At 36.2% G+C, this 12,523-nt stretch overlaps 2 protein-coding genes across 3 annotated transcripts in view; one reads left to right on the forward strand and one right to left on the reverse strand.

Moving 5' to 3' along the window:
* Positions 1 to 918: 918 nt before the first annotated feature.
* tmem130 (transmembrane protein 130) lies at positions 919 to 11,334 on the reverse strand. Its single transcript, XM_077201147.1, has 9 exons — positions 11,005 to 11,334; positions 6,617 to 6,772; positions 6,409 to 6,497; positions 6,152 to 6,323; positions 5,925 to 6,067; positions 5,723 to 5,807; positions 5,396 to 5,598; positions 3,564 to 3,676; positions 919 to 2,552 (listed from the first exon to the last, which is right to left on the reverse strand). The coding sequence occupies exons 2-9, from the start codon at positions 6,622 to 6,624 to the stop codon at positions 2,481 to 2,483; spliced, it is 885 nt and encodes a 294-aa protein (XP_077057262.1). The 5' UTR covers positions 6,625 to 6,772; positions 11,005 to 11,334; the 3' UTR covers positions 919 to 2,480.
* baiap2l1a (BAR/IMD domain containing adaptor protein 2 like 1a) overlaps positions 7,445 to 12,523 on the forward strand; it is a 31,015-nt gene continuing 25,936 nt past the window's right edge. For both annotated transcript variants that reach the window (XM_077201138.1, XM_077201139.1), the window contains exons 1-3: positions 7,445 to 7,713; positions 8,494 to 8,569; positions 8,734 to 8,820. In XM_077201138.1, coding sequence (XP_077057253.1) covers positions 7,663 to 7,713; positions 8,494 to 8,569; positions 8,734 to 8,820 — 214 coding nt within the window. In that variant the 5' untranslated portion in view covers positions 7,445 to 7,662. The remainder of the gene's footprint in view (positions 7,714 to 8,493; positions 8,570 to 8,733; positions 8,821 to 12,523) is intronic.

Genomic DNA, 12,523 nt, shown 5'->3' on the forward strand with positions numbered 1-12,523 from the left:
AAGCATGTAATCACACCGTTCTGATGGACAGGTGGCTCAGAAGGCATTAGCCTGTCTTAAGGGATAAGATCATTCCCAAGCCAAAGCTCGTGTCACAGAGGGACATTTCACAAGACTGGACAAACAAAACTATTTAAAAAAAGAAAATGACCTTAAGAGAGGTGGACATAACATTAAAACATTAATGGGTGGTGTAAGAGGTCAGCGCGTACCGTTTTTAGCCAGGGATATTGAGAAGGACTCAGGGTTCTAGAAAGAAAACAGCTGCATCTCTGTGACCTTCACCTATAGGGAGAGAAAATCTCCGGCTTCCTCACAGCTCACACCCCTGAGATGATTAACACTTTAAAGAATTCTGTTTACTCATGCTCTGCTAAATGCATTTCAGTCACACATCAACATTATGAGCTTTGAAAGGGAAGTAGATGACTGATTACACTACTGGCTGTGTGATTTATAATTTGCAAAACAGCATTAATCTGAATAAGGAAGAGTGACATATTTAGTTTTTGTTTAGAATTATAAACATAATTGGATCATTTAAAACATTAGAGCTAAAAGTATTATAATAATAATTTCAAAAGATTGTGAATGCTTTTTTTTCACAAGAGTATTATATATGTATTAATAACATACAGTGTCCACCTTTGTTTATAGAATTTACTGCATTTAATGATTGGCTTTTATGTGAAAATATTGATGAGGTCTCAAAGGTGTAACGGTTTTAAATCTATTTAAAATGTAAAATTCAATCATTTTAAAATTCTTGTTTTAAAATGTAAAATTCAATCATTTTAAATTTTAAAATTCATTCATAAATTGTTAATAATACAAAACATATATATTAGAAGCACCTTAATTAAAAATAAATTCATTCTCTAAATAAAAAAAAGAAGTAAAATTATGACACATCAAAGGTTTGAATTTATTGATGACTTTATTGTCTCCAATAGCTAGATCTAAAGGTCTCATCTCAGCACGACTCAAGATAATCACACTCTTGTTCAGACATTTTTTTTAAAGGAAATGAATACTTATATTCAGCAAAGATGCATTAAATTGATCAAAAGTGAAAGACACTTCACTTCAAAGACACTTCAGACAATGCGCCAACATTTTCAATAGATACTCTTCTTTGGAACTCAAAAATTAAACAAATTTTAACCCTTTTGAAAAAAAAAATTGTTTCTTGACGACCACAACAGAATCATGTCTGAAGGATCACGTGACACTAAAAACTGAAGGAAGAATGGCTGCTGAAAATTGAACTTTGCCATCACAGAAATAAATTGCATTTTAAAATATTGAAAAGTTATCTAAAATAGTAATATTTCACAATATTACTTTTACTGTATTTTTGTATTAAAATAAATTACTGCTTTCACTGTATTCATGTTTTTACTGTATTACAGTTTTCCAATAAATAAAGCCTTTGTGAACATAGTAGACCTCTTTCAATATATAAACAAAGTCTTACTGACCCTAACCTTGTGAACGGTAGTGCAAGTTATGATAAATGAGTGTGTAGGCGACAGGTTGTACTATTTGGTCGACTGTGTCCTTGTGAAAAAAAAAAAGAGACAAATCTTTGCTTAATTTTTGTAAAGAAACATTTTCAAGTCCTTCCACATACATATGACTCCCGTTACACTTCCAAGGGCAAGAATAATGCCTCAGCTACCTTTGAGCTGAAGGGCACAGTTATTACTAGACGTATGATGCATTGCTCATCTGTAGCCTTTAACCTACAGAGATATTGTGCAGTCCCTTGTGGAGCTGTAATTCTTGTCTTCCTGGTCCCTCACAGTGCACATGGCAAATGTCATTGATCATCACAGCAGGAATATACAGGCCATACTCATTCATTCCAGCAGAAAGAGCTCTAGGTCTTATACAAGGAAACTCTCACTCATAATCACTCGCAAAGAAATATGATGGTTTTCTGTACAGCCGTGTGTTCTGTACATTTGGGTCAGGTTTAAAATTGTAACAATATTCCAAGGCACGCTTGTTGAACTGCATGCAATCCCTGTAACCTTATTTACTTTCCTACTTTAAAAAGGTTCATCACCAATGTCAACATCCATTAGGATCTCGAGGAGTTTTGCATTAACAAATAGAACCTTCATGAAGTGGAACCTTGAAACCTACCCAAGTATGAACTAAAAGAGCAGAGAAAACAGGAAGGTGATGCAGATGAGCAAAATAAAAAGCTTTCATGGGTTCTGATTTGGGTTATTCATAGGATTGTGAGTCTATACCTGCCTTCTCTATCTTAGCTTCAAATGTAAATAGATTGACAATGTAACAAAATAATGAAATTCATGCAATGAAAGATGGATCAAAAGGAAAGGAATACTTTAAATGTAATTTAGTTTGGGGCGGTCACAGTGAGACTAACAGGTTTGGGTGTTGTGGGAAGCCCCCGGCTGATGAAGAAGGGGCAGGGCTTCATTTGTCTTAGAAGCAGGAGAATTGCCCTATAAAGGGATGGTTGCATCCTTGACACGCAGCTCGATGTCTGTGAAGGAGAGATAATTTCTATCTGCCACCTGAAGACAGACAAAAAGAAAAAATGACACTTATTATATTTGCTAACAACACCTAAATACATCTACTCTCAAATCATATATACTGTATATAATCACATAATTACAAACGGTCACACTGTGCTCACCGGTCACTTTTTATTTCCTGACCTGCATTACAAAAACCTTCATTGGAAAATTATAAAATAATAATATAAAATAAAAAGAGGTATTATTTACTGAAAGTAAATAAATTGAGGACAAAACAAGGTAATTTTTATAAAATATGAAAATATGTTTCTGAACAGTGTGAATTAGGTTTTTTCCTGGCCAGTTGCATGAACAGCCACACTATGTGTCCTACATTCTTAAAAATATGGCAACAGTGGTTCCACAAAGAACCTTTAATATCCATGGAACCTTTCCATTGGATTCCATTATGGAAAGAGTACTTTATGAAAATGGTCTTTACACTAAGAAAACAATAATTCTCTTAAAAACTGTTCATTGAAAGGTTCTTTGGGGAACCCAAAATGGTTCTTGTATGGCATCTCTGTGGAAAACCCACTTTTATTTTTAAGAGTGTGTAAGAACTAGTCTGGACAACTAGCAGTTAGTCAAGGGGTGATCAGTCTTAATTATTTCTAAACACTTATTTTAACTAATTAAGTAAAGGTAACTAATAGAGAGACGATAATAAAAAAACAACAACTATTGAATCTAACCTTTAAAACTACATTAATTTACAAATGTTTTTCCAATTTAAAAAGAATATTTGAACTCATAGCTTATTTTTAAGAGAATACATTATACAACTTCACCCCCAAAAAAGGAAGAAAGAGCATGGACTAGTTACTTGAAAGATAATTTAGCATCCTCTAAAGGCTTAAATACTTTCTGGTGTATGTCAACCTCTAGTGGACAAACCTGAATGTTACACTTAATTAAGGCTATTTCCACAAAAAAGCGCAAAAAATATAAACATCTTCACATTATTCTCTGTTCTTAATTTCTTTCCTGATGTGAATCACTCACCAGTGCCTTAGACAGGAGGGATTGCTGCCGTGGACGACACACTGACACAGAGATGAATAGGAGGGTAGCAACAATCACTGCAGCGCAGGGCAAAATGAAGAGAAGACTCACAGCTAAGGGGAAAACACATTTGTGTGAGATTGAATGTATAACAGAAAAATAGCAAACATTGATATGCAGGAAATGGGACTGGACGGCCGAGTCACAGCCTATTCAGCCAACAGCATAATAGTGCTTTTATAAAGCAAAAAGTCAAATAAACAAGAAGCTAATATTTTGTAACTTTCATTTTAGACACAATATTGCCAGTTACGTTATCTGTGCTCTACTAAGTTCTAAACAAAGTTAAAGAATTTGACTCAGTCAATATGTTTCCAACCAACTAAAAATGTTTCATTACTGAATAAACTGGTGTTTTGAACTAATCAGTTGATTAATGATCCAATGATCCAATCACTACTGGAGGTGCATTCACTGACTTGTGACTATACCACCTGACCTCTGCAGATCCATTGGCTACAGCTGACATTTTGGGCAAATTCCAAATGGGAGTGAGCATCCCCATGCCCTTCTTCATTTGAAGGGCAGAGCCCTTGAATTGGGGACTTTAGCACAATGGCACTTGCGTGCCATTATGTAGCCGTTTGGAATGCACTTGGGGAAGGGAGCAATGAAAGAAATTTCCTCATTAACCTAGGATATTCCCATGACAATACAGCATGGTGTCCATCAGCTGTTCTTACGACAGAATTTCTTATTATTGGTGTTAACATAACTGTTGCAATACTGTATGCCTTTCTTTCTTTTATGCACCACAAAAATAAAATGTCCCGCTCACATTTGTCCATATAATGACCCGCCTCAAGCTTTTTTTGAAAAAACAAAAAGTATCACAGAATGATATGTGACGTGCCTTATATTTATATTTCAGGACAGTTGTAGCCTAATGGTTAGAGAGTCAGACTTGTAACCTAAGGTCACTCAGTGAAAAAATGCAAAGATACTTTTTTTGAGGGGGGATTTCTAGGCATTTACTAAACCTTATCGTAAACCCCCAGAACACTTGGAATATAAGGCATGTGTCGCATAGGATCATTCTGAGATACTTTTGCTTCTTTTTAAAAAAATCTTGGTGCTGGTCGCTTTTCACTGCTAATCGCAAGCATGCAGGACAAAAATTCTCCTTTTGTGGTTGATAAAAGAAAGAACGGCCTTACGGCATTAGAACAACACCAGGGAGAGTAAATGATTACTTAATTTTCAGGTTATCATTTTAATTTTCAACATGTTAAAAAGTCATAAAGCTTTCTTGAAAACATGAATGTCATTGTGCTGTAATATTGGGTAATTCAGACTTCTCTTTGCTGAATATGAATGAATCATGAATGGACAATCAGTGGCCTAAAGGTATATGCTGGAGACCATGCTGTTGTGCGTCAAATGTGGTTAGACACAGTATCCTGACGCAAACTGATTTTTAATGGTCATGCTCATTCACGTGGCTCAGCTTTCCATGTATTAAAAGGGACAGTTCACCCAAAATAAAAAATGCTGTCATCATTATGTTTGAAAGTGTCTCTGGTCCACATTCACTTTCACTGAATGCAAAGAAAAAGCTTGGACTTTATGCTAAATCATTTTGTGTTCCACAAGTCACAGAGATTTGGAACAACATATGGGTGAGAAAATGACAACAGAATTTTCATTTGTGCCACAATATGTTCCAATTATGCCACTCTATAAACAAGGATTTCCACTTATAGGAATTACTCACTTATAGTGACAGTTCCAGTTGATTAAAACATTGTTGTAGAGAATTGTACTATACTTACGGCTGCTCTGCACATAGATATCGTAGGATGTCTGGAGGTTGCTGATATTATTCCTCACACTCAGGTCTAAGCAAAACGTTCCTACTGATGTGAAGGTGTAGTTCAGATTGTATATGTTCCCGTAGAGCTTGACTAAATTGCAGGAAGCTGGACTAGGAGTTTGGCAATCAGACAAAACTCTCCAGCACATCCAAACAGGAGGACTACACACATCACATGTGATAGAAGAAAATAATGGATTTTTTTACAGGATGATTTTAGAATTAAAACACTTTATGAAGAAATCAATTGACTTTCCAAATATTTTTTGTTGAAGTACATTTTTACCTTCCTCCAACATGAAAGGACAGACTGCTGCTTTCGTCCACGTTATAAATTAAAGGTCCTCTCAATTCAATGCTCCTTATGGCATCTACAAAACAAAATAATCTTTGACATGCCACTTAACATTAACACATTAACACCACTGGTAATATATAAATAGTCAAATCAGAACATTGATGATAAGTGATAATGACTATAAGCCCACCTAACACAGTCAAATCTACAGAGTACAGCCCAGTCATTCTGGAATGTTGGGGGTTATTGGTCCCAATGCTCAATTTAAATGTGTAGTTCCCTGGTAAGGTGTAATAATACTTCAGAAAAGGGGACGAGCCTTTACGCACTTCCCTAAAACACAAAGACAACTGTAAAGAAAACCATTTTATATTTAAAATATCCATTTATTAAAATGGATGATCAAATAAAAATTACCCATTGCCCATGTCCCATGTGTATATAAATTTGACAGAGCGCAGGTTATGTCTCGGGTCAGACAGCTCAAATGAAACCATGGTGGGTATGCAAGATGCCAGCTTCCCACTATCCCGCAAGTATGTTGAATTCCCTTCCATTTGATGAAAAATGATCTTTCCTTTGACATTTCCTATGGTGAAATAGAAACTATGTCACATCAAAACCTAAACCAGTGACAACCAAGTCAAAATGGATAAGAGGACTAGTCAGCTTACCAGATAACTGATGGGATAATTCGTCGGGTATCCCAAAAGCAAGAGAGGAAATCAGTGAGAGAAAAGTGTGAACCAGAACACTCCGGATCCTGATAAAACCAGTTTACAGTTTGAAATAAACATTCAACATAAAAACTAAATTATTAGACCACAAACTGAGAGAAATATTTGTTTATATCTATTATTTAGAACTATAAGCTATATTTACCAGTTCATGTGGCCTCCAAATCTGTACAGCTTGTGACTTGTGAGGGTATGACTGAGAAGTTCAAGCTTTTATGTCTTACACGCTGTTTGGTAAAGGCTTGAAATCATATTCGCGTGTTGAATCCTTATGCTTATCTGAATAATGATGTGCGTTGTGCTACCAAAGAGAACATAATTCATGCAGAAACGTGACAAATTCACAAGCCCATTCCTCTGGGTGGATTTCTAGAGAACGTGCAAAGGTCTCTTATCCCAAATCTTAAAAATTATGAAGGCTAGTGAGTGACAGGGGCTTATAGGCCGAGTCACACCTTTCAATATAAGTAGCCTATTACTCAGGTAGGCTACCCTACAACACAAACGTCCACAAAGCGGCGCTGTGAAAACTGAAATGTGTATCACAGATTCTTTCTGTCAAAGAAAGGAGCCTTAATAAGCCTGCTCAAATATCAAGATTTTAAGATTTTTTTTAAATCCACAAACGAAAACGGACAATCTGCTTATAGCCTATAGGCTAAAATAATATAGACCTAATGATAAAGACTTTCCATGTAGCCTATTACATTATTTCGCCTTTGACTGAACAACTTTACGACTATTAATGTAGGCTATATTATATATTTTTCTTTTAAAAATCTGTAGCATACTTTGGAAATTAAGTGTGTAGGCCTAATTGTAAAAGTTTTAGTGTGTGTGTGTAAAAAAAAAATTCTCAAAACAATATACAAAAGTAACAAGCAGCAACGATGTGAAACAAATAAAACCGAAAAAAGGATAGATAATTAGACATTTCGGGTTGATTTTAGAAATCTATGACGTCACGGATCCCACCTTTCCACGTGTGGCATGAGGTCGCGCGGAAAGGTGTCATCCTCCTATACATCAGTGCAGTATCGTGTTCTCCTCGAGAGCGCCGAGCGCTCCGTTCTCTTCTCTACCGCTTCTCACGCGTTAACAGGTGGGACGAAAACACAGATTTACGATTTGTGCGGGGAAAGTTAAAACAAACACATTGTCACCAAGGACGTTTGAGGAATACCTGCTAAAATGTCTCGAGCCCCGGAGGAGGTGAACAAACTCACCGAGAGCACATATAAGGTAAAAGCCGGTTTAAACTGCGTGTGAGCTATGTATTGTATATTTGTCACTCGGACCACCTGTTATTAAACTCAGTAGGCTACATACAGCCTTTTGAAAGTTGTGTTGCTAAGTTATATAATAAAGTGCTATGTTATGGCACTCTTACATTTTTGTCATCAAGGTACGTGTAAGTTGTGCAATAGTGTCATGAGTGCATTTTGAAGTGCTTCAGTTGGGTTTCTGGGTTGAGTTAAGAAACCTGTTTGTGCTGGACTGTTTCTGTTATTGCATACTTGACTGTTCATTGTTTTGCCAAGGGTGTGTTACTGGGAATGAGCAGAGGAACTGACTAGAATTACATTACAGAAGGGCATTTCAATAGAGACCAAGAGGGCCCTGAGATAGGCAGGGCTTTGATCGATCTCACAGGCAATATAATTATAAGTCAATGTTTAAACAATGCTATATTTAACTACAGTAGAGGTATTTTTAGAAAGTAAAGTTACTGTAAATCTCTTTTATTGCATGGCCAATAAAATGTGGTTAACATTGAATGGGAAAAATGTGTCTTTTTGAAATGTGGAAAAAGTATAGTTCACCCAAAAATCTATTTTTTTAAAATGTATATATCATCATCAAGTTCCGAATGGACAAAAAAATCCAGACATTTTTCAAAATATCTGCCCAGTTGTAGGCACATTCATTTGGGTCAGTTTTTGAAGATCTTAAGTTTCATTCATCAGCAGTAAGCTGCTTTCCATGTAACTTTGAAATATGAGCTTTGTTCTGCTCTCCTAGAATGTGATGGAGCAGTTCAACCCAGGACTGCGGAATCTGGTTAACCTGGGAAAGAGCTATGAGAAATCAGTGACAGGTAATCACATCACTTAATTTAAATAAAAATAAATATGTACCATACTTGTGCATTTTGTGCTCAGCTGCTCAAATAAACTCTGTATTGCTCTAAAAATTGTTGTGATATATGAAGCGTGGATTTCAGTTCCTGTTAATCAATATGAGTTATTCACTCTCCTGCAGCAATGACCTTTGCTGGAAAGGCATATTTCGATGCAGTCTCAAAGATTGGGGAAAATGCTGCCGTATCGCCGGTTTCTAGGGAGTTGGGTGAGTATTACTCTTTAAATCATCACCCAGAGGTCCAATCTGGTCTTCGCCGAAATGGATGTGTTCTGTGCACAGAGCGGCTTAACATTTCCTTGTAGATGATTCATTGCACTCAACATGTCTTTGAATATCCAGTGCCGGTTATTTCCTCATTTTGTCAAAAGGCAGTTCTACGTTTGCGTCTGCTTTAAGCCGCAGACAGGTTTGGTTCTTGTTGACTTTTTGTGACTCAGCATCAGTTTGATTCATATAGTCTGGAAATAATGATAGAGCTTTACTATGATTCATAAACTGCCATGCCAAGTTTTCACACTCACTACCACCACAGGTTTGGTTTTTTTGTGCAAATTATAAAGATTGATGGCTTTGCCTTCACATTCATCTTAATTTGCTAAAAACATTGTACACAATGTCCTTATTGCAAATAAATTTTTAGGGATGCACTATATATCGGCCACCAAATCGGTATCCACCGATATCCACCTTTTTCCTGGTTAGCGAATTTACCCATGATTCATGGCGGGTTTGAACCGGAAGCCGGTTGTCCTTTTATGGTTCGAAGCTTTATGAAGATTAAGCGCCGCTCGCTCGGAACGCCCGCAGTGATGCGCTGGTTAGAAAATATGTGAAATAAGTAGGGCTGCCCGTCCAGGACTGAAGTTGGGTTGGAAGTATACTATATGGGAGAGAATGCTATACCATAATGAGCCTTTTCGTAATATACTGTATTTCCTATTCTGCATCTCAACGCACGCATAACCTTGCCACAAAAAACAGCAAAAGTAATGATTATGCATGAAACATTTGAATTGTTTATTTAAAAACTAGTGTATTCTAACTAGTGTATGTAATTTGATGATGCTTACTTGCCATCTTCGCAGTAGTGAACGCGCCTATAGAGAGAAATACACACTTCATACCAATTAACCTGTACATAAGCAGAGATCAGCCCATTTCTGTTCGTTTTTAATTATTTTGTTTCAAAATTAGACATTTCATGCTTTCTATAGATATACTTCTCAGGTATGTGAGGCAAGTAACTTATACGCTGAGTTTCGTTGATTAATGAGACGCGCTCCAGTTCACGTGCTGGCGCCTCAGTGTCCTGTATATCTACTATATTTGCTTCTTATTTATTATTCCAGGCAATTTGTTGATAAAACATTGATTAAAATGAAGATACAATTTATACTAAACGAAATTCACTTTAAAGAAAGGCTTCTACAAAACAAAACTTTATAAGTGGTCAAAATCATGTCTGAGCCATTCCAAATGTTTTCCGATATATTGGGCATTTAATGATCCTATCTTACTCATCTCATGTGATTCCCTTTTCATATAATCAACATAGATGAAATAAATAAAAAAAACATTATATTGTGAAACTTAAATATAAAACGTATGTTTTAGTTTTTTTTAACTTATAGTTAAGTGTCACTGCTCCGCTTTGCGCACATGCTCTGGTGTGTAGCCTATACATGCATGTGTGGGTGCCTGTGATGATGGAGGGGTGCGATTTTCGAATAATAATTGAATAATACCCAGCGATCTTCGAATATTATTTTTGCTTGAAATGCCCATCCCTACTGGTAACGTATTAGGCGTTTGTCAACGAAATGGTGCGAACAGACATACACCTTTTTCGTTGGATGCTTCAGTTTTAGCGCAGCTAACCAAAAATGTCTACTCTCTGGCATTGAATGTAGCTGATAAGAACCGTACATGGGCATTCTCTCCTTTTTATCTTATGCTCAAAGCACTCAAAGCACAAAAAAATTTTTTTTTTACTTATTTGAATTGATAAAACAACCAACAACAGCACATGTAGAGCCTGAACTCATTCTCTCACTGCTAATACAGTAAGAACCGAAAGTAGGCAACCGGAGTCGTCGTCATGGCGGCGCGCATTGTTTAGAGCAGAATAAGGTGGATATGTTCGGTATGTTTTAACGTTATCGTCCCAATAAAAAGTGTTGGAAAGTATATTAAAGCTGATAAATAATGGATTATTTCCTTCAGCTGACACCCTTCAGGTGCTCACTGTTCACCATGGTGGTTTTGAATTGTTTGAAATATGATTGGAATCACTTCAAAAAAAGAAATTACAGTTAACTATTTAACTGTATAAGTAAGCAAGTCTGTCATATAGGCTACATAAAATTATAATGAGTATCATCTACTTACTGTAGATGAGCTTTTGCTCTTCAGTGGTGTGTCCTTTTGTGAATGACTGAGCTCCTTTGGCTTTGTCGTTCCCTGTTCTTCCTGGAATCCCTTTCAGATGGCTCGGATGACCACCAGACAGTGCGAATTCTCTGCACATGCCGGCAGCAAACACACAAAGCAAACAGTTACTCTTTGAGACTTTGTCTGCATACCTTTCCGCCCCTGAACCTCTTCCAAAAAGCATCATAGCTCAAATGTTCCAAAGGAACATGCAAACTCAAAGTGCTTTCCATCTATATTAACATTTAGTGCAGTCATAGACAATGCATCATATCAACATCTAATGCTGTAGTGATTACTGGTGCAACCTTCTATGTCAACCTGTTGCGTATAAGGAATGCATTGCTTGTGACACCTGATTGACACAAGGACTTGATTAAGTGAGCATTGTGTCAACATCAACACGCCTGCAAGAAAGTTCCAGAATAGTTCCAAAGAAATTTAGGTTAACACAATTGAATTAATTATTAATTAATTAAACTTAATTAGTACTCTAGACTGCATGTCTGGGCCACACGTGTCATCAAATGAAGCTATATAATGAATTACCATTGTAACTCTCCATTTAGTTCTTAAACAGTGATCTAGGGAATTTAAAGGGACACTTCACCTCTGGGAAGATGAATGTGTATTTAAAATGGGTCATTTATGTAGAAGAAATGTGAAATTATTTTTGAATTTGGAGCTTTCTAGACCTTAATCAGTAGAAAAATACTACTGGTTTTCTACTGATACAAAGCTTAATGCTAAATCCTGAAGTGACCCTCTAAACATCCAATTGAGACTGTATGACTGGAATGTTAGAATTTTTCAGTTTAGTCACCCTCCCTTTTTCTATTGCATTTTCTAATGCAGGAGTACTTTGTTATTTTAACAAAACAAGTTCCTTAGTGTCAAGATGTTTATCTTATGGTGGAATTGTGTGTGACAGACATTCTCAACCAGAATGTGGTTGATAAGAACATAGTGAATTTCTAACTTGTCAAAAACCGTTTAGGTGTTTGATTATGTGAACTTGAACATGTTTTTTGGCTGTATTTGGTTAGAATAGGTCTATATATCAACACCTAGATCATTGTACTAGTGATTTGAGATCTTAACAGTGGTTGGCAATAGAATACCGCTGTCGCACGGCACGTTAATGCCTTTTAAACTCTTTCAGCCTTCTCAAAAAGCATTAAGGCATTAACCATTGTCTGGATTTTTCCTCAAAAGGCTTTCTAACTCCCTCTAATGTAGTTTAAATATTTATTTTTCTGTTAGTCAATATGATGTTTCTCAGTAGTTTTCATATGAACTCTAGGAAAGCACTTAAACATTAGAGGATTACAAACACAACCAGTTACCATAACTTAGATTATATTTAGGGTTGCGAATTAACAGAAGTAGTGAGTGACAAATCTTTTTTTCCTCTATATTGTGACATACATTCTAGTGAAATGGATTTTTGAAAGAAATAGGGGGCAGGGTCTTGGTT

Source organism: Siphateles boraxobius, unplaced genomic scaffold (assembly GCF_051911475.1).
Source record: "Siphateles boraxobius isolate OS27281-9 unplaced genomic scaffold, OSU_SipBor_1 46, whole genome shotgun sequence".
Classification (NCBI taxonomy): domain Eukaryota; kingdom Metazoa; phylum Chordata; class Actinopteri; order Cypriniformes; family Leuciscidae; genus Siphateles; species Siphateles boraxobius.